The sequence below is a fragment of the Poecilia reticulata genome, chromosome 5 (genome assembly GCF_904066995.2).
Source record: "Poecilia reticulata chromosome 5, P_reticulata-male-v2, whole genome shotgun sequence".
Classification (NCBI taxonomy): Eukaryota; Metazoa; Chordata; class Actinopteri; order Cyprinodontiformes; family Poeciliidae; genus Poecilia; species Poecilia reticulata.
This window is the reverse complement of record NC_088834.1, coordinates 10,760,183-10,780,132: the sequence shown is the minus strand read 5'-3', so window position 1 is coordinate 10,780,132 and position 19,950 is coordinate 10,760,183. Positions and strand designations below refer to the sequence as shown.

Genomic DNA, 19,950 nt, shown 5'->3' with positions numbered 1-19,950 from the left:
TTTTATCACTATTCATGCAACAAATGCAAATTGGAAATCTCCACCACGACATAACTGAAGCACACTGGAAAAAGTGTGGCCCAGCTTAAATTAAAAAAATTGATGTCCATTTGTTGCATCTAATATATTTGACTTCACAGAATCTAAATAAAGTGGTTTGGTACAACATGACTATTTAATATTGACTCAAATCATATTACTTTACTTGACCCAATATTAATTCTTCACCTTTATCCAAGTTAAATTATTTAAATTTTAGTTTTGGAACCAAACTAATATATTTAAATTGAACCCATCAAATATATATAGTGCATTAATTAATTCATTGGCACCATGAAATTCTTTTTTTAAATATTTCATAAACTTGGTTTCATAAACAATTTGCATCCCTCACATCACACTTAACACACTCCAGCAACAGTTTTTTTCTAAGCCATTTATTCCTCAAGTAAAAAAGGACAAAAAAAGTTGCATTTTCAGACAAACAAATATAAACATGTCATTGTTGCTCTACATCAGAGAAATGAAATAAAGACAATATGGCCTATCAAGCTAAATTAAATGGACAGAAAGCATTCACTGTTGTTGTACTGTTCAAACACATCTGAACTTGAAGGAATGTTGCATCTGTAAACATCATCAAAGAACTAAAATTCCAACAAAAGCACTCCATGAAAGTGACCCCGTGAGCCTGTATAACAAAGTGCTGTGAGGTGGTCTACCTCTTAAATAGATGCCAGTGGCAACTACATGCACACATTAAGCACACACAAATATACACTACTGTGCAGTTTTGAGTTCACCACTGAGTTTGCGAATCTTGGAAGTCATCTTGTTGGAACCAAGCTCCATCAGGATCTTCTGAAGGGCCTCAAAGGTGAACCTGAAACCCTGTGGATACTCCATGCTAAGAGCATAGCAAAGTCCAAAGAGCATTGCCACTCCAGCTGCAAGAGAAGGCAACTCATTGAGGACTTCCACACCATCAATGACAATCCCAACGTCTTGGGGCTGCTGTAGAAGGCTTGAATTCTCTCTGAAGACAAAGACTGCCATGATGGTCCTCTCCAGCTCGGCTTGATCTTTCTGGGAGACCTGAGGCAAAATATACGAAATATGCAACTGAACAACTGCAGTCTGGCACACCTCATTAATCACTATATACTGTATAATGGCATAGGTGGTCTCCCGTGATGAATAAAGTTGAATCATCATTGTGACAGAAAATATCTGGACATACCATGTATTCCTTTAGAAGGTCCTCAACACGTTCTCCCAGGTAGATGATGAGAGCTTTGAGGATTCACTCCCTTCGGAAATCTGCATCAGCACCCTTTAGGGACAATCAAAACGGCACCCTTGATAATTTCATCCTCTCAGCGCTTTCGTCACCCAACAAGATGAGGAGTCGGACGGGAGTCGCCATATTGCAAAGTTGGACCTCGAGTTGTTGATGTAGATGCCCTGACAGTCAGTGACGTTCAGGAAGCTGGAGTCAAAACCTGGGTGGCAGGAGAATAAAACGAAAGACAGAAGGAAAGAGAAATTATTAATTCACATTCACAACCACCTTGTGTCAACATACAGATGAGATGAAAGCTTTGAGTTGTAATAAGTAAGGTGCGTCAGTGCCCCTTTAAGTTAATCTAATATAAAACAATGCGTATGCACCCCTTTTCTATCAGTACAAGTGCCCCTGTCTGTTAGTCCATTGTCACAGTATGTCAGCCCCTCAAGGTTAGTCTATGTATTTGTTTGAAATCACACTTCATAAGATACCTGCCAGCATGCCATGACATATCTCTGAAAACACAATGCATTCGGAAAATGAAGTTCTTAACCTACAGTAAATGGGGCAGTGTCGTGAACAAAATGCATGAAAACCAGTTGTAGAGCCGAACAAAAAGTTTAAGGCTTAACAAGGAGATTCGCTTACCGAGAGCATTTCCTGTGAAACCGTTTTAACAGTTGGACAAACCAGCATGGCGAACACTGGGAAACATCACCGACCATACCATACAAGTATAATGCATGCACAAAACACCATTCATTTTCAACGGGCCTCGCTACCATTAACAAACTGGGACTTTACAATCATAGTGGTATAAACACACTAGACTAACTAATTGCTAACATGGCTTTACATGGGTTAAGCTAGTCAAGTTCACCGTGTAGCCGAGCTAACCGTGGTGGAAGCTATTGATTGGTAACGAATTATGCCTACCTTGATTAATTCCAGCTACAACCGAACAATGTACACATAGTTATATTTCTCGTGAAATACGTGTAAGTTCAGAAATTACACCACATTTAACCCAGCGAAAAAGAAAGCGTTTACTGGGATACCCACATTTAGGCGGGACTTTCAGCTTGCTAACCAGGTGACATTAACTCAGTCTTTTGCATTAATACAATTGTAGGCTTGTTAAGACACGTTTACATCAGCTTAGTTTAGTACTTACCGCAGGTTTATTCTTTGACGACGTGCTCGGACGTTAATCATTCCTTCTTCCCCATGCCGAAACCGACGAAGCTCTCCAAGCACTTCTCCCCAACTTCTTCTCACGTGACTCAGATTGAAAATATGACATCATTTCCTTTCAGCATGTTTTGAGAGGAACCAAAATATTTGCTTTCTTCCCTTCAGAAGTGTTATTAATTCAGTCTGAATCAAAATTGACACCTCAGAATGCAAAAAAATAGACTTTCACAACCAAGTCCATTATTTTACATTGTATTCAATGGTAGTTATTAGCTTGAATGAACAACTCTGTGCTACACTTTTTCCAGTGCAGTAACCTTAAGTTTGTAAAACAACAACAAAAATTTTTGTCAGTATGAAAACTTTTGGCCTTTAAAACAGTCACCACTTATAATACTGTGATACTTGTTTTTCATAAACAGTTTAAAGACATAAATTATATGTCTAATAAAGGTGTTTAATAAAGGCCTTTTTATAGCCTTCATTAAGCGAATTCCTGACTTCATAATCACAGATCTGTTGCGCTTTCTTTTGTCACCCTCTAGTGGTTATCTGTGTCTATACAGCTTCTCCGTCAACCCTCCTGCCCCCCTCCATTCTCTAAACTGTGATTGGCTCAAAACGCCATCGTCCAACCGTGGTTCATTTTCTAATACATTTAAGCTCCACCTTCTTGTGACCAACCACTCCTTCTCCCCTTCAAACACACACGTCCAAGCTGCAGCCCAGCCCCCTGCCCTGTGGTAAGAATGGACGGCGAGGCGGTATGATCTGAAAACACAATATGGAGTAGTCGACGTGTTTGATGGAGGTGGTGCATGGAAAATGGGTGAATAAATTTACAGGTTTGCATGTGTACGCCTGCATTTTCATTCATTCTGCGCCTTCTTCTTCTTCTTCCAGTTGGCGCTAATTGTGCAGATTTGTCATTAACATTTTTTCTTTTTAACGGAACCCACGGCAGGGTTGATGTGAACTATGATCGGCGGTAAACGGGCAGAGGAACGAGGAGAGAGAGATCTGGATCAACGTAATCCATCTGGACTTCAGGAGGGGGGAAGAAGATGAGGACCATGATGGCTCCGAAGATGAAAACGGCATTATTCGTAATTGTGCACTGGGGTGAGTCCATCCGCGTCTGTGTTCCGTCTCCCAACCGCCTCACCATCTGTCACAGAAGGAGGCGGCTTACTAAACAAATCCATTTTATTCTGATGTAATACACAGCAGATTGCGTTATTCTAATGCTCCAGTCTTATACAAATTATCAACTCACCGGTGAGAATTTGAATCGCACCCATTATGCACACAGTCATGTTTATTACCTGTAAAGCAAGCTCCTTGCTGACTGGATACTGCACTTCCCCACAGGTGTTTCTTTTCTCACCCTCCATTTTATTAAGTCCTAAATGTTGGCATTGTATGCGCAGTGTTTGTTAGATTGATCATATGTTTTATTGGAGAGCTTTTTGTTTTGACTTGGTGGTTTAAGCTCTAATTAGTTCGATGTGATTGCATTGTGTGGCTAATGGACCACTATGAAGCAAGACACTTTCAGGGATTGATAGTGATGTGGGAAATCATTTAACAGATTCATTTTTGAAAGGTTAAAGCAGGTGAAGAATATCAAATAAATTCAGTAATGCAGCAGCTTTGATGTGGCAGCGGTTTAAAAAGTTGACAGAGGGATTAATGATCTCCTCAGCTCCCCTCACTATCTTCTGCAGGGCTACAGCACACCCTGTCTTTTAGAGCTTATTTTATGTCTTAAACATGCAGCATCCTCAATTTGCTCACCAACAGCTCTGCGGTTCATCTCATATGTTCGGTACAATGTCCAGAGATTGAACATTATAATGTTTACATTTAATAAATAAAGGACTTGTAAAGCATGCATGGAAAAGTAGATATTTTTGTTTGCTTGTACGGATCCATTCAATAAGTTAGAATATTATTGAAAAGTCCATTTATTTCAGGAACTTTCTCACTAAGTGAAACACATTATATAGATTAATTACACACAGATGGATGTTTGAAAGCTTTTAAAGTGTTATATTTCTCCATTTACAGTTAAAGAAAATATGACATTCTATTTTAAAAACAGAAATGTGGGCTGAATGAAAAGCTGTAACTAACCCCCAAGTCAACTTTTTTGCTAGGAAACCATCTAAAATGGGTTTCTTAGGGTTCTAGTTTTATGATTCTGTGTGGATTTTGACATTGACCCCTCCGCTCATCCCCACAGTCGACTGACTTTGGTGGAATATCTCAGAATTGGTCAGGGGTGTGGTACATACAGGGGGTTTAGTTACATTTTAACTGTCATGACAATGACACAGGCTGTGTCCTCTTGGACCTATTCACTTACATGTAAGCATTTTGAGGGTGACTGTTAAGAGGTTAATACCTGCTTAAAGGTTGTTACTTTCAAAAGGTACTTTTAATCTGACAAATGAGACTCATCACAATATATTTTTTTAAATTAATTGAATATGGCTATATTTAGGGTTAAGCGGGATAACTGGGTGATTTAGACATGGGTATGTGTAGGATTCCCTCACCTTTTAGCTCCATAATAACAGGACCGGCTTCCTATGGAGCTTTTAGATCAATAGGTGCAACAACCATCTCTCTGCTTGTTTTGGTTCAGAAAATGCCCCCCAGGCCCCTGATGCATGGGGTCTAATCCATACAGCATCGAGTATTGTGACGAGCTGTGGTGTCCCCCAGCTCTATCAGGCTGAGTCCAATGTTAATTAGGACTTGATCCGCTTAAGCCTCCCTCTAGTCTCCCATGTTATTATCTGTGTGGGGTTTGTATGTGTGTCTGTCATCAGGCGAGGCCTTGCTTTTGGTAAGAGGTCCAGTTGTTCCAGTACTGTACACACCCCCACACAAACAGTGGACAGAAACAACTTCCTCACCTGGTTTTTCTTGTTGTTACGTTAGTTAAGAGTCTTAAGGAGGGTTAGTCAGAGGTGAGTGGTGGATATATCTGCAGTCTCTTACGACAGAATCTTGTTTGCGGTAGCTTTGGAAAGACACAGCAGCAGTTCAGCTGCCTTAGCTCTTGCCTTCTGGGCAAATCGATAATTACATTGACACTAATTTAATAGCGTAACCTGTGGGTGTTGTTGGGTATTTTTGATTTGCAGTAGTTTAGTATTTTTATGCTCCTTTGTTCAAGAGATGTGGTCAAAGGGATTCATATTTTTATGAACTTTAAGTTTTGGGTGAAATGGTGTCACTTTCAGAGTTCTTCTAAGAGTTCCTTCCTGTATCAAAGAAGAAATAAATGATTTTTATTTCAAGGACTGATGACATGAACATTAAATCTCAAGCTGTATGTTTGGCTTGTTTTATTTGACACAAAGCATAAATGATAGATGTCCTCAATGTGTACTTTGCCGCTCATTTCAGACATTACTAAAAATGTCATTCTGCTTTTTTTTTTTGTCTTGGATTATGATACATTTTCAAATAGTTATCTCATGAATTGGTAATGTTAGGTAATTCTTTGGTGACTTTCTGTTTTATTTTGCTTTCAAGCATCCAGAATTTCTTGTAACGTTCAAATTGTGTCTTAATTTATTTAGCCTTTTGATCCTTTAAAAGTTTTCCTTGGATTTTTCTTTATATATGTACTTTTTTCAATTGTAGCACAATCGTCTGTGAATTTCAGATGCTGAGAGTTAAAGCATATGAAAGGACCAGATTTATCTTTAATTGGAACTTTCATAAACGGGTAATTTTATTTTTAAAACCAGACAAGGAGGCTCAGTAGAAAACAATGAACCTGGCTGATCTCAGCCCTGAGGAACTCATGCCGAGTATTTCTGCTTGGAACCAAAGACATGTTTATTAAACATGCGTAATGCTGGTGGATGAATAGCTTGTGGCATTTCATAACATTTAGTATCTTCCTGATTTGATTTAGTTCCTCTGTTTACATAAGTATTTACTCAGTTTCTACCAGCTTGAAATTGGGCCCGCTGACTTCCCTTAGTCATATTAACAGGAATCTCACTGCGAGCACTGATCTTCAAGGTTCCTATTTTAATTTACACCATTTTAATTTAATATTTGCATAATCAGTCATCTATTCTAGCCGTTATTCATTTGATGCAACTATAACTGACCAAAGTTTACATAAAACTTTCTTTCCTTCTCCGTTTACCACAGTGTTCCAGTATGCTATGTGCCGGGACGTGACTCTTCCCACTGGACCACTTTTCCGTGTTGCCGGATTCCGTCTCTCCCTGCCATGTCAAGTGTCCGGATATGAAGGTTCACGTACCCAAGAATTTGAGTGGTTCCTTTATAGGAATGATGCTGGAGGAAAACAGATAGGAGTGGTGTCCACCAGGGACAAAGGTTTCCCATACGCCCCATTCCAGGCCAGAGTGAGGAATGGGGAGGTGAGGATTGAGAGGGATTCGGGAGATAAGGTCCGACTGGTGATCCAGAGGCTTCGAGCTGAAGACGAGGGGAAATATGAGTGTTACACACCCAGCACGGACAGCACCTACCAGGGAAATTACAGCGCGTTGGTTCCTGTCAAAGGTAAGACAAACAAATGTCTCTGAATGTATTTGCAAAGTTGGTTGCCTTTTATAATCAAGGTAGTCTTTTGTAGAGAGTTCTATAAAGTATGTATTTGTGACTCCAACAGAAGATTTGATGTTAAAATGGGTTTACAAATAACAGTTTGATTGAAAATATAAGCAATTTGCTGAAGTTGTAGAACCAAGATAACCTTGAACTTAAGTATTTTCTATGTTACACTGAAAATGTACTGGAATGTTACTGATTATCTGGAAACAAAATGGCTAAGGAGTCGCAATCTATAATATTAAAAGCAGAATTAAACTAAAATAAAAATGTAAAAGGCTGTTTCCACTGACTAAATAGTGTTATACCCATTACCCAGCTAATAAACTGTGTTTTTCACTACTAGAAGACTTCAAGCATTGAGGTTCAGAAGAAACTGCACACCTCAGCAGCAATACACAGACTAACTGACTGACAGCTCATAGGCTAGGAGACCAAAACTATAAACTACTAGAGAAAAAAAATCTCATTCAAAAGAGTTTCATTTTCAAAAATGGTGGGACAAAAATAAAAAATCAAGAATTAAAGACAAAGAATCTTTACACTTATTGCAATTTTGCATAGAATATTGCTTCATTTACATATTAAAAGCAGTTTGCCTCATTAAAATTACATCTTTTTTTAACAAAAAAATGTAGACAGATTACATTGTCACCCGGCATGCAGCATAAAATTTATGGGATAAATCACATAGATCACAAAATACCAAGAGGGGTTAAAAAATATATGAATCAATGCTAATGTTTTGTAGCAAGATCATGTCTTTCATGTATATTTTGAGGAACGGGATTGTTGATTCACATTCGATTTTGGATTGTCAAGTTTGAAGTAAGGAAAAGTGCACTACTATTAAACCAATATATTTGGTTGTTTTATAAGAAAATCTGCCAGTGCACTTTTGCATAAGCTATCAAAAGTAGTTATTTATTTTTTGTTTTTTCAAATAAGACATCTTGTTGTAACTAGACTAGTTCTAGAGTAACTATGATGCATATCAGAGGAAAATAGCCGTCATCCACATTCAAGCTACGTTGTGGTGATTACAGTGTGAGTGGATCTTATCTTTACATCAACCAGATGAATGTTTTCCGACTAATGGGAATGAGGGTTTGACTTGGTTCACAGCAGCATTCCTCATTTCAGCTCGATCTTTTCATTTCTCTCACTGAAGCTCTCTGTGGTAAACGTCTTCAGCTGCGCATTGCCATTACCTTTTTCTTAATTCAGAGTGAATACAGCATTATGTAAAACCATTTGCTCTCTTTCATATTTCTTCTATTTTTGTTTTTGTGTTCATTTTAAATCTTCAAAACAAAATTGAATGTTGGACCACGGTAACCTGAGTAAACACATCATTCGTGCACTAAAATACATCTTGGTGATCCAAGATTTGAAAAAATACATTATAAAACAAAAGTAATTTTTTTTGTTAAATTGGGTGTAGAAATACCACATCTTAAAAAAAAGAAGTAAAAAACACTAACTTTAATTTTCAATGCTGTGGCATAACCTTGCAGAGGTCATTCATGCTTCCAAACCCTCTGATGTGGCTGAAGGAAAACATTTCTGAAAAGAAGAATGGGCCAACAATTTCTTCACATTACTGTAAAAAATAATTGATCACATTTGATGCCATTTGTTGCTGCAAAGGGCGGCACAGCTGGTTGTTAAATTTAGGGGGCGGTTTCTTCTCGTCATCATGATGTTGATGCCGAAGGCAGCGTCGGAAAGCGCAGGAGCTTCTGAAAAAGACAGAGAAACAAATCCAAAACGTTAAATTTTCAGTCATATTTGATATTTACAGCATGTTTATAACAATTGTGCCACAAAATTGCAGTATATGTCTGGAAAATGCATAATTCTGCCCCTTTAAGTGTGTAAAAGTAAGACGACATAAGAAATCTGTTCGGTGACATATGTTTTCAGAAAACTGTCTTAGCGGAGTCTTTTTATTCGGTGCTTTTTTTTCCTTCTGTTTTGTTGCCCCACAGTGATTCCAGACTCACTCCAAATCAGCTACATTCGCTCCCTAACCAGCCAGCCTGTTCCTGAAGGATCTGAATTAACTCTGACGTGCTCATCCAGCATCCAGTCGGAGCAGCTCACCCATCTGTCCATCGTGTTCGGGAAGCGGGGTGGCGGCGAGCGTTCAGACAGCGGCGCTGGCAGCGAGGTCAGCACGATTAGAGAGATCATCTCCATCGACAAGCTTCTCGGGGTTGTTCCAGGACGGTTCTACAAGAAACGCTACGATGACGGAGAGATCACGCTGGAGAAGAGGAACGGAGAGGGCGGACAGGGGTTGTACGTGATGAAGATGAAGGCGGTGCAGCCCGATGACGCTGGGTCGTATTTCTGTGAAGCCTCACAGTGGATTAGGGACCCTGATCGAACGTGGCAGAGGATTGCTCAAAGGACCCTGGATATTGGCAACTTGACCATTCAGCAACTAGGTAATTAAGGAAGCGAAACAGATTTTGTGTGTAGGCTTCAGGTGCCAAAATACACAATCGACACAATCTACTCAAAAACTACCTCAGAGCTCCAGTTGGGAAAATTGAACTTTATGCCTACTCAAACTGCAGCTTAGTAATTTTGTTGGCCAAACACTCTTGGATTTGCAGTGAAAATGAAATGAGAATAAATTATAATGCTCTGAAAAATGTTCATGAAAAGTAATGTTTTGAAGACAGAAATGGGCAAAACACTTGAAATGCTCAATGAGTAAACCATTAACAGAAGCAAGGCCTCGAGTGAAAAACAACATAATTCTCCTTTTTCCCAAACAGTCCTAGCAATATTAAGCCAGGCTGTGGGAAAGTTTGTAAATAGCAATAAATTCTAACAGCAAAGCAGGCTTGGTTTATGCTCTGTGTGTCACGGAGTACCCGAGCTCTTTCCAGAGTTTAGGCTCCAAGTTTGTGTTGCAGAGGCTTTAACTGAGTGCTTGGCTGGCGAGTTAAATAATAGCATAAACATTTGTGTTCATTTTGCTGCCAGTCTCTTAACAACTTGGATATGGAAAAGGTTGATGGAAGTCATGGGGCAAATTCTTTTCACAAAATCCCAACTTCAGGTGGGAACTGTTTTTATTTTTTTAAAACTTAATATATCGTAAATTATTAACTGTGGTTAAAAAAAAAAGAAAAAAGTACACAAATTCTTGCCTTAATACTAAAAATTACATTTGGTTAAAGTTGTTATGAATTAATTTCTGGCAGATCTGTTCCTTCGGTGCCTCAGCAGTCAGATTTTCTGACTGACAGTCTAAATACGCTGGCCTCTTTTTGCTTATCCAGCTGGATTTAATAAGTCAATAGCCGACTGCCTGTATGACTGGATAGATGCCTCTGGCCTTGCAGCAGATCTGAAGGATTATATAATCTTTTTTTCCCACGTTGGCCTCCTTCAGCCTGCAGAGAGGATAACTTTCTTTCTGTCAGACCAGCATGGTCATTATTTCTTTTAGATAAACACCGCTGTGTTGGGCAATCCCTCTTCAAGCATATTTTTCTATCCTGCATTAACCTGTTACATATAGTAAACAGGTTAATGTTGAACTGAGAACAGATTCTCAGTTCAATAATTTAACTTGTTATTGATGCATCTCTTTTCAAATTAATTATTTTAGACTGGATTGTGTTGCAGAAAGAGATAATCAGTGGTTTCGTTGCATCATGTAAAGATCTGGACACATTTTCTATAAGATTGAGGTCAAACTTTAAGCTCATCAGTGCATGCATTGTTTTCCTGTCTAAAGACACTCACTGAGAGGCTTTATGTTATTGTCCATTGTCTCTCTTGTTGTTCAGCTCATACAATGGCCTCTTTTTGTTAATTTAAATAATGTCTTTTCTTTTTTTCTAGAGGAATATTGTGTCATTGTTAAACAAGTCTTGCACACACAGTGGGTTAGCATTGATGTGTTAAGTTTATTTACATGCAAACCGAGGGAGGGAAGACGGAGGATTCCTGAATGCAAAACGACTATCACACAAGTTAAGCTGCTTACAATGTTTTCCAAAAGTTATTGTGTAACTTTTCATATCACGTCACGTCACTATCGCAAACCTGAATATGTTTTATTGAAAGACCGACACAAAGGAGTAAATACTAGTGAAATAAAAAGATGAAGAACGTGTTTTTACTGAAATTGAGATCTGAAAAGTGTGATGTGCATCTGCCTTCAGCTCCCAGGATTCAATACTACGTTTTGCTGTGTTTGGGCAGCATGTCTACCAGCTTTGGAAACCACTGAAATGAGACCTTTTTTTTTTTTTTGGCTTTTGTTGAACAATGTAAAAAAACCAAAATGAATGATTTGCAGATTCTCCCACCTCAGCTGTGCATATCTGCAGCCCCACCAGAGTTGGCCTCCTGGCTGCCTCGCTGGTTCTCTTTGCACGACCATTTTCAGCTGATGGATTGAATAGTAGCCTTCGAGATGCTGAAAACCCAGGATTTTGTGTTAATTAGTTCTCTAACAAATCTCCGAGGCCTGCACAGAAAAACTGAATTTATACTGAGATTAATTAACACTGTGGGCTTTCTCTATTAATGAGATGGCTCCTGAAGGCATTTAGTTCCACTGGCTTTTTCTTAAGAAGTACTTGAGTAAAGAGGGTTGGATACCAATGCAGGGCACACTGTTGAGCATTTTGCAGTCTGCTTAAGCAGCCTGCTTCTAGGAAACTGCTCTCTGCCGCATCTCACTTCCTGTAGAGATTTATTTAATCACAGTCCAAGTGCCTGTTTGTGCCTTGGCACTCAGAAGAGTTTGGTTTTCATCAAATCCGTCTCTGTTTCTCTCAAGCGGAGTCTCTGGGTGTAGCGTCCTCTCCCCGGGGGGAGGTGACCCTCCAGGTTGGCTCCCCTCTCATCCTGACCTGTGAGGTATTGGGGTTGGCGTCTGAGGTGAACTCGGGTCTGCTGGTGCAGTGGATGAAGAGAGGATCAGTCAGCAGTGATGCTGTTGGAACCGGAGGAGTAGAGGTACTGCCGTTTTCATTTTGCTCACTTATTTACAAATATGTTTCTTATTTTTAGTTTATTGTATTTTCTACAGTTATATTATAGAACTCAATACTGAAATAAATCATAATATTCTCATCAATTAGCTGAAGTTACATTACATTCCTTACTGACTGGTGGCTTGCTGTGCTTCCAGGTTGAAGTGGCTCGGATGAGCCCGGACGGTACCGTAAGCTGGGGAGACGACCTCAGCAGAGCCAGCGGCGGCTCTATGGAGAAAGTGTCCGAGGGGAAGTACTCTTTAAAGCTCTTCTCAGCCCGGCCTGCCGACTCAGGCGTGTATCGCTGTGTGGTGAGTGTGTATGCTGGCAGGAAAAACCCCAGTCCGTCTACTCCTGCAACGCTCACCCAGAGGTCAGAGGGTGTCACTGTCAACCTGAAGACCAAAGGTGAGCCTAAGATGAAATACAATTCCCCATATCTTTAATATTACCTGCCTGAAGATGGCTTTATGTTTTCCCAGCAATATTTTGAAAGAATCGTTGGCCACATTATATGTTGAAGGGAGAAGTGTCCAAAAACGGTCTTCAAGGACCACTGTCCTGCATGTTGTAGAGGTTTCCCTGGTTCAACACATCTGAATCAAAAGAAAAGGAGTATTCTGCTCATTATTCTGCTGATACGTATTGCAAATGACTGTTTTGAGGGCAATAATTGTTAACTGATGTAGTCCAAGTGTTGTAAAATTGTATTTTACATCCTAATGTAATAATGTTTAGCCAGTTGGACTGAATCTAATGGGAAAAGATGCTCATAATGGACACTCATGACATCCCCCAAAATGATAGTTTTTTTTCACAGATGAGAGAAAAAAAAGGAAAGAAAACAGGCAACTGAAGAAATCATCTCAAAATTAACCAATATTATTACCATCACAGGATCATCTGTTATGGAGCAGCCCTAGTTGTGTTTTCAGAAACCCTAACAAAAAATGTTGATGCTCCAATCGAAAATGTTCATTCTCTGGTCTATAACAATAACTTGTGGATATTGATTTTGTTCATTTAAGGATTCTGAATTAAACAGATCTATAATATTAAAACATCATCAGTAAAAACCTGTTTCTAGTCTTTCTGCTGACAGCAGTCATTAATTATTTATATTAGAAGCAGAAAAGAGGCCATGTGTGTGGTGACAGAGTAGTCAATATACAAGAGAGGTTTTCTGTTGATTACTGACCCAATTCTTCTAAAACTGACATTTTAAACTGCCTTTAGCATCTAAATTGAGCTATTTCAGCCATTTTTACTAAAGTATTAGCATCTTTGTGCATTTTTCCAAATGCAGCATGTCAAAAGACATAACTTTTTTTTCTCCAATAGATTAAGCTAAACAAGTTTCCTGTGCTTCATTCAAACTTCCTGGTATTCACTGACACTCTAGTGCTCTGTCTGAACAAACTACAGGCAAAATTTTAAAAACTTGAACTTAATTACATTGCTTAATAGCTATTATGGACTTAAAATAAATTAAATTCACTGAAATATGTCTTTTGATATATTACATGGTGGCGCGTTTGATATTGTTGTCATTCTGAAGGAGCTCAAATATTAATTCGTTTGGTAGATTTTTGTCTCATTAATTTGATCAATTTTTGTTATTTACCTATTTTTCATCTCTCAATGTTGTCTTTTTTTTTTTTCTCAGATGTTTTGGTCTCAGCTGTGGCTCGGCTCCCGCGTGGCCCCCTGCTGAAACGCGGAAGCACCATCACCCTGATCTGCAACGCCACAGTGACAACCACAGGTCCGGTGCAGGTTCAAGTGCAATGGCTGCGGCGGCCGGTTCCTGAACCCGTCGTCACGAGGAACTCGGGAGGCGCCCCCTTAGACGCTGAACTCGTAGCAGAGCCCAGGCTCGTTGCTACTCTGATGTACAATGGTGTAGCAAATATCCACGTCAACGACAGCGAGATCAGCATCGACCGGCTTTCTGCCGTCAGCTACAGGCTGAGGATTCACATGGCGACGGTGGAGAACCAGGGCGTGTATGGATGTCGTGCAGAAGTGTGGGGCCAGGATCCGCATGGAGGCTGGTACGACACGGGGGCCAAAGCAGAGTCAAATGAAGTGACTGTTTATCTCTATGCCAGAGGTGAGACCTTTGTTGTATTAAAGACATTTTCTCAGTTATTTGCTAATATTTGGTCACTGTTTGGTCCAACCTTGACAAGTGAACTTCTGAGCAGCGGCACAAAGATTCTTGGGGGTTAGCACAGTAACTAGATTTATTTTAAATGTTTAGAGGACTCAACTAGTGATTCTAACTTGGAGCATAGCCAGTCACATTTAATGCAATGACCTGCCACATTAGCTGAACATTCTGCATCAATTCATTCCACCTTTGTACTTTTCATATCAAGTTTCCAGCCTTCTGTCTGTGCCTAGGAAAAATATAGATAAATACTGTTATTTGCTATGTGCACTAAAGGAGAAATGTCCAGCCACCAGCTTGTGATCTGACTCTCAAACAGCCTTCAGGTCAATGATCCAGAGTGCATCAGCATTTCCACCTCTGAGTGGCTTAAAATAGAAAAATGAAAGTTCCTCAGTGCCCTAATCAAGTTGTGGACCTAAATCTGACTGCAATGCTGTGGATTGATCCTAAACGGGCCACTCATGCTTGAAAATCCTGCAGTATGGCCGCTTGAAAACAATTCTTCAAAGAAGTGTGGACAAAATTCCTCCAGACAGATGTAAAGGACTAGAAGTAATCTTTTTGAAAAATATAGTGGCAGTTGTTGCTTATAAAGAAGGCAAAACCAGGGTTTAGGTTTAGGGGACATTTACCTTCTCATGTAGAACCAGTTTAGTTTGGATCATAACCTTTTAATTATTTTAGTAAATGGAACTATGCTTTGAGAATCACTTTTGCACCTGGTTATCTGCGTGTAATACAATAATTAGTTTGGGGATCTTAAACAGTTAAGTGGGCTGGGAAAGCAAAAACAGGATATATGTGTTTGCACAAAGCTCCAGAAGGAAGTGCCTTAAAGTGCAGGAATAAGCTCTTATTCCTTAAGCTCTGAAACTTTGACACATTCATGTTACCGAATTATAAATGTATCCAATGAAAAACAGGACTAAAGCATTTCGATGTCTCACATAGGAGCTTTCTCTCCACTTTTTCCTCTGCTTCTCCAGCTGCTGACCTCCTGCTCATCCCTCTGGTGGTCGGAGTCTCATCGGCCTTGTTTGTCGGCATCTTCATCATCGCAACCGTAACCTGCTGCTTCATGAAGCGGCTCGCAAGACAGAGAGCTCCAAAATAGGCGTCCGTGCTGCCGCCAGCTTTTTTTGGCTTTTTCTACCCGAAGAGGTACTGCAGAGATTACTGTGGCAGGAAAATGTCACCCCACTCCAAAATGACCTCAAGACTAAATTAAGGAGTTTGACATATTTTAATATGGATTTTCTGTGTTTGAACTTGAGTTTCACAATTACTGCCAAAATGTTTTTGTTGTTTTTTACTCTCTCAATGTCACGTCTTGCACCCATAAGAGGTTTGAACCAGTGATTTCTCTGCTTCACTTTTCAAGTGGAGTTGGTAGCTGTTTTTATGTGATGCTTAAACCACATTTTTCGTAATCTTCTTTAAGTTGTGATTAAACTAAATAAGGTTTTGTAAAGATTATTGGAGAGGTTTTAAGATGAAATCTCTACAGGTTTCGCTGAAGTGAACTTCTCAGTCAAAAATTGTTAAGGGTTACAGAGCAATGCCACTCAACTCATCAGATTATTTTTATACGACGCTGGACATGTAGGTCTTTATATGTTTACTATTGGTGCAGAGTTCATGTGGATAATTATAGTTATTTTTTCCGCTTGCTCCTTGTTTTAAACTGTGTTTTCATTTTGAATGCAAACCCCCCACAATGTGTAAATGTATGTGCATGGCTTGAGGCCCTCACTGACAGTCACATGAATGCTGAGCCTCCACTTTCTTAAATTGAGCAGGGACAGTCTGCCGTCTAGAGCCCAGAGCAGCTCTGCAAGCAAACAAAGCGTCAGTCTGTCTGTGACTTAACAAGGAGGCATATGGCTGGGAACTTTCTCATGGAAACCAGTCAAGCACCAGTTGATGCTTCATTCTGTTGAGATATTTCAAAGCAGGTTTATGTTTTATACATTTGACTAAGATTAAAGGAGGCACCGTCTGTACCAAGTGGAAATCTGTTCAAACTTTGCTGAATCTGCCTGCTAAATGTACTTAATGTATTATGGTGCTGCAGCACCATGTTTCTATGTAAAGTACCTCTGATTAGCATGCTGCCGCAGGCTGCTTCTTTAAAGCACTTGGACAAAAACGAGTCTGGGACCAAAGCCCTTTGGTATCGTTTACGCTGTAATCTTCCAGCCAAAAAGCAAATTCTTTGCTTTTTTTTTTCTTGTTTGTGGGGTTAATGCTTCTGAGTTGCAGAATAACAATTGTGTTTTGTTCTGTCTCTCTCTTTTTTTTTTTTAAATCATGTGTTTGTTGTTTAACGGAAGCTGCAGTTTTCCAGCCATATGATCTGATTGTTTGGTTTAAGTATCTCCATCATTCTTGTCCTCATGTGGTCCGGAGCTCTTTAGAAAGCTTTTATGGCTATGGCTCCCACTGCTAGCCCACAAAAATGTGTTGGACAGATTCAGTGCGTCTGTACACTTAATCTATCGTCCTCTTCCCGTTGAAAGTCATTCCTAAAGAAAGTGTGGTCATGTAAGATTATGTGCATGGACTTTGAGTCTTTCTCTCTGCAGGAAACTGTCTGCCTTCCGTTAGTCGTGCTTCCAAAACCCCTGATTATAGATGTTCAAAGACAGTTTGGAGTAACGTCACAGCTATGCTTGCTTCCTGAGCCACTTTGTGCCAGACCCAAAGCTGATCTCCTCCCCAACGTGCACGCTCTCGATGCCCTTGCACACCAACACGGATACACGCGAACGCAGCAGCGGAGGCAGGACAGGCCTGTCTGGATGTGTTTTCAGATGGCAGCAAGCGAGTATCTGCGTATTCATCTCTAATCCCCGTATATGGCTGCAGCGAATCCCGCCGCCCTTCCCCCACGCTGCGTGTGGCTCGCATTCGATTCGTTTCCAGTCTCTGATCTCTGTGAATGATGCCCCCTCTGTGAAGAGTTTTTGCACAGTCTGAACAAAAAATATATAAGCACTGCTGTATAAAGTGTGCATTTGTGTAAAATGTTCTCAAAATGTTTTTTTGTTAAGAGTTGTTTACTGACGGCATGCTCCACTATTCCTGAATGCATCGTACTGCCACTCACTTCTGTTTCTTATGGTGCTTTGGCAAACCTGCCAGCCGATTAAACACCAATAAAACAATCTGGATTTTCATCGCGATTTGTCGTTTCAATTGTCTGTCGCTTTGTTTCCAAAAAGCTTGAAAACGTTCGTATCAATCTGAAATAATTTCAGATTTAATTCTGGAGCCAGGACAACAATCCAGTCTGTTGGATGAGGCGCTCTTGGTCTGCTTTGCAACATTTTCCATTGTTAAGTATATAAAACCAGAACATTTCTTGTGGTTTCTGTAATTTCCGTATTATAAAAACCAAATCAGGCTCAACTCAAGTTTGTAAAGCAACTTTGTCTGAAAGAAAAACAAAACGAAAACTGAATGGTCTTTTAATTCTGGATTACTGGATTTTTAATAATGAAGAAAAGCATTCTAGTATGTTGAATCATTGTTACTACTTGGAAAAATAAGTAAGTTAACCCCAATAATGTTAGTATTTTACAGTCAGCAAATTTTTACTTTTTCTTCATCCCACATTTAGCTTTTTTTTTTCTTTATATATCGGTGTTCATCAGTAAATTAGGATATCAAAAAGTTGATTAGTTTCAGAAATCCAATTAAAGACTGAAACATACTTAGTGTATTTTATAGTGTTGTTACAGACAGAGTAAGCATCTTCATGATATTTGTTTATTTTGATGATTATGTCTTACAGCTGTTCAGAAGCCAATTATTCAGTTTCTGAGGAAATTTTAAGATTTAAAAAAATTAATAAAAATTAAATACAGAAATGTAATGTGCAACTGTCCTGTCTGCTGACAGGACAGTTGTCTTGCCAACAGTTGGCAAGACAACTGTTTTTAAGTTTGTTGTTGGCTTCTTGTTGGCTCTAGACGGCAGACTGTCCCTGCTCAACTTGCCAACAGTCACTGACACCCTACATTAGGAAGGTAAGCCAAGAAAGAACATTGATGAAGAAGCAAGCTTTTTACAGATTGAGATATCCAACACATTGAAAGTTGAGTGGAAGAAAAACATGCTTAACCAAAAGGTCACAAGCAACATAGATAATCACACTTTTTTAAAGGATTGTAAAACTGCATTCAAAACTCAACGCAATTACATACAATTTTATTGAGGACATGAATTAACAGTGTCACATCCTTGGAGTTAAACCACTCCTGATGAAGTTACCATCCCAAAAGGATTATTCGGGGAGTCCAAAGTCTTTTTTTAGAGCATTTTATCCTTGAGCTGACAAGCTCTTTGGAAAAGCAATTCTCCAGTAGACTGAACGCCTGCTCTCACTCCCAAAACACCAACACCTGGTTTAATGACCAAGCTTAGAGAACCGATGGAGGTTTGCAGGTAGATGGAACACCAAAGCAAACAATGCAAAGTAACAGAAAAACATTCCTCTTTTAAAGCATCTAGGGCTTCCTGAACACTTTAGCAGAGCTACAGACAGATAAAACTACTGCTGCACTGAAGAAGTGATGAGCGAGTATTCTGTACAGTACATGGACATACTTTTTAGTATGCTGAACACTTGAAATGTCTCAATCTATGAGTAATGTCACTTTTACTTTTGGAATGAATCGGTAAAACATTTGAAAGATTTTCTAATAATTTTCTGAGACGCACCTGTAGATGAAGGTGTTTAATTTAAAGAAAAATACATCAAAATTAGCATATGGGATACAAGTATTGCTCCACAGCTCAGTTATTTTAGATTTAGTAAATTGACGTATATATGATAGAAAGAGAGAGAGAGTACAGTTAAAGTTTCAAAGGTATTTTGTCAATATAAGTGACAAGTGCTGGAAATACTATAGGCAGCATGATACAGGCATGGGACTGCAGTTCTGTTCAGTTTGTCTATGTTATTGTGTCTGTCCCTATGAAACAGACTTAATAAATAACTCTGAACATGTTAAGTTCTTTCATATGACTCTTTTGCTCTGCCCCCATGTGGTCAAACATTCCCAAGAAAATGAACTCAGAACCTGCTGCAGGATTTGTTTAGATTCAAATTTCTTTTTGTGACCTTTATAGTGCCTGTGATTCATTGTCTGACAAAAGGCATCCATGACAGAAACCAAATGTGCAACAACCTTTTTAGAGAGTCAGATAAAATCTCCTTGGAGATTTAAAGAAATGTCAAACTACCAGAGTGATCACACACTTTTGTTAATAATTATAAGCACGAATCTTCTGAATTCTACACTTCCCTAAAAGCTGCCCAGCTTCTACCTCGCTGAGCTCTTTTATTGTTTCCCATCAGTTTACAGAGCATTACATCACCAATGCAAACACTGTACCAAAGTTAATCCTCTCCTTCCTGCATGATGCTGCAGGCAGGCAAACAGAGGCTTTGTGGCATGCTGATAGGACACCGCGGAACGTGGTTGGTTGGCTGGTTTACACAGCCGCTCCATCAACCAATCCCTGCCAGGGAAATGTCAAACATGTCAGAACTAAAGTTGTAATGCGCTCTGCTGGCCAAAGGCGCCATCAGGTTCAAGGCCAGTTTAAAGATGCTTCAAAGCTGAAATGACTTTGTATACAACCGAAACAGAAAGTCAGGC

At 39.5% G+C, this 19,950-nt stretch overlaps 1 protein-coding gene and 1 long non-coding RNA gene across 3 annotated transcripts; one reads left to right on the top strand and one right to left on the bottom strand.

The window, feature by feature from the left end:
- Positions 1-374: 374 nt before the first annotated feature.
- Positions 375-2,789, bottom strand: LOC145551660 (uncharacterized). The gene is made up of 3 exons (XR_014087543.1): positions 2,463-2,789; positions 1,241-1,502; positions 375-1,095 (listed from the first exon to the last, which is right to left on the bottom strand). It is a non-coding gene; the product is annotated as an uncharacterized LOC145551660 (long non-coding RNA).
- Positions 2,790-3,169: 380 nt separating this feature from the next.
- Positions 3,170-17,460, top strand: igsf8 (immunoglobulin superfamily, member 8). 2 transcript variants are annotated; one of them, XM_008408478.3, is made up of 8 exons: positions 3,170-3,311; positions 3,447-3,604; positions 6,665-7,045; positions 9,085-9,546; positions 11,907-12,085; positions 12,261-12,513; positions 13,772-14,218; positions 15,268-17,460. In XM_008408478.3, exons 2-8 carry the CDS (start codon positions 3,547-3,549, stop codon positions 15,393-15,395), a joined length of 1,908 nt encoding a protein of 635 aa, XP_008406700.1. In that variant the 5' UTR covers positions 3,170-3,311; positions 3,447-3,546; the 3' UTR covers positions 15,396-17,460. The 2 variants fall into 2 exon arrangements, with proteins under 2 accessions (XP_008406700.1, XP_008406699.1); XM_008408477.3 differs by having other exon boundaries at positions 3,170-3,327.
- Positions 17,461-19,950: the final 2,490 nt, after the last annotated feature.

Coding starts and splice junctions, on each gene's coding strand:
- igsf8 (XM_008408478.3), top strand. CDS start 3,547: ATGAGGACCATGATGGCTCCGAAGATGAAAACGGCATTATTCGTAATT. Junction 9,547..11,906: donor CTTGACCATTCAGCAACTAG/GTAATTAAGGAA, acceptor GTTTCTCTCAAG/CGGAGTCTCTGGGTGTAGCG. Junction 12,514..13,771: donor TGTCAACCTGAAGACCAAAG/GTGAGCCTAAGA, acceptor TTTTTTTCTCAG/ATGTTTTGGTCTCAGCTGTG.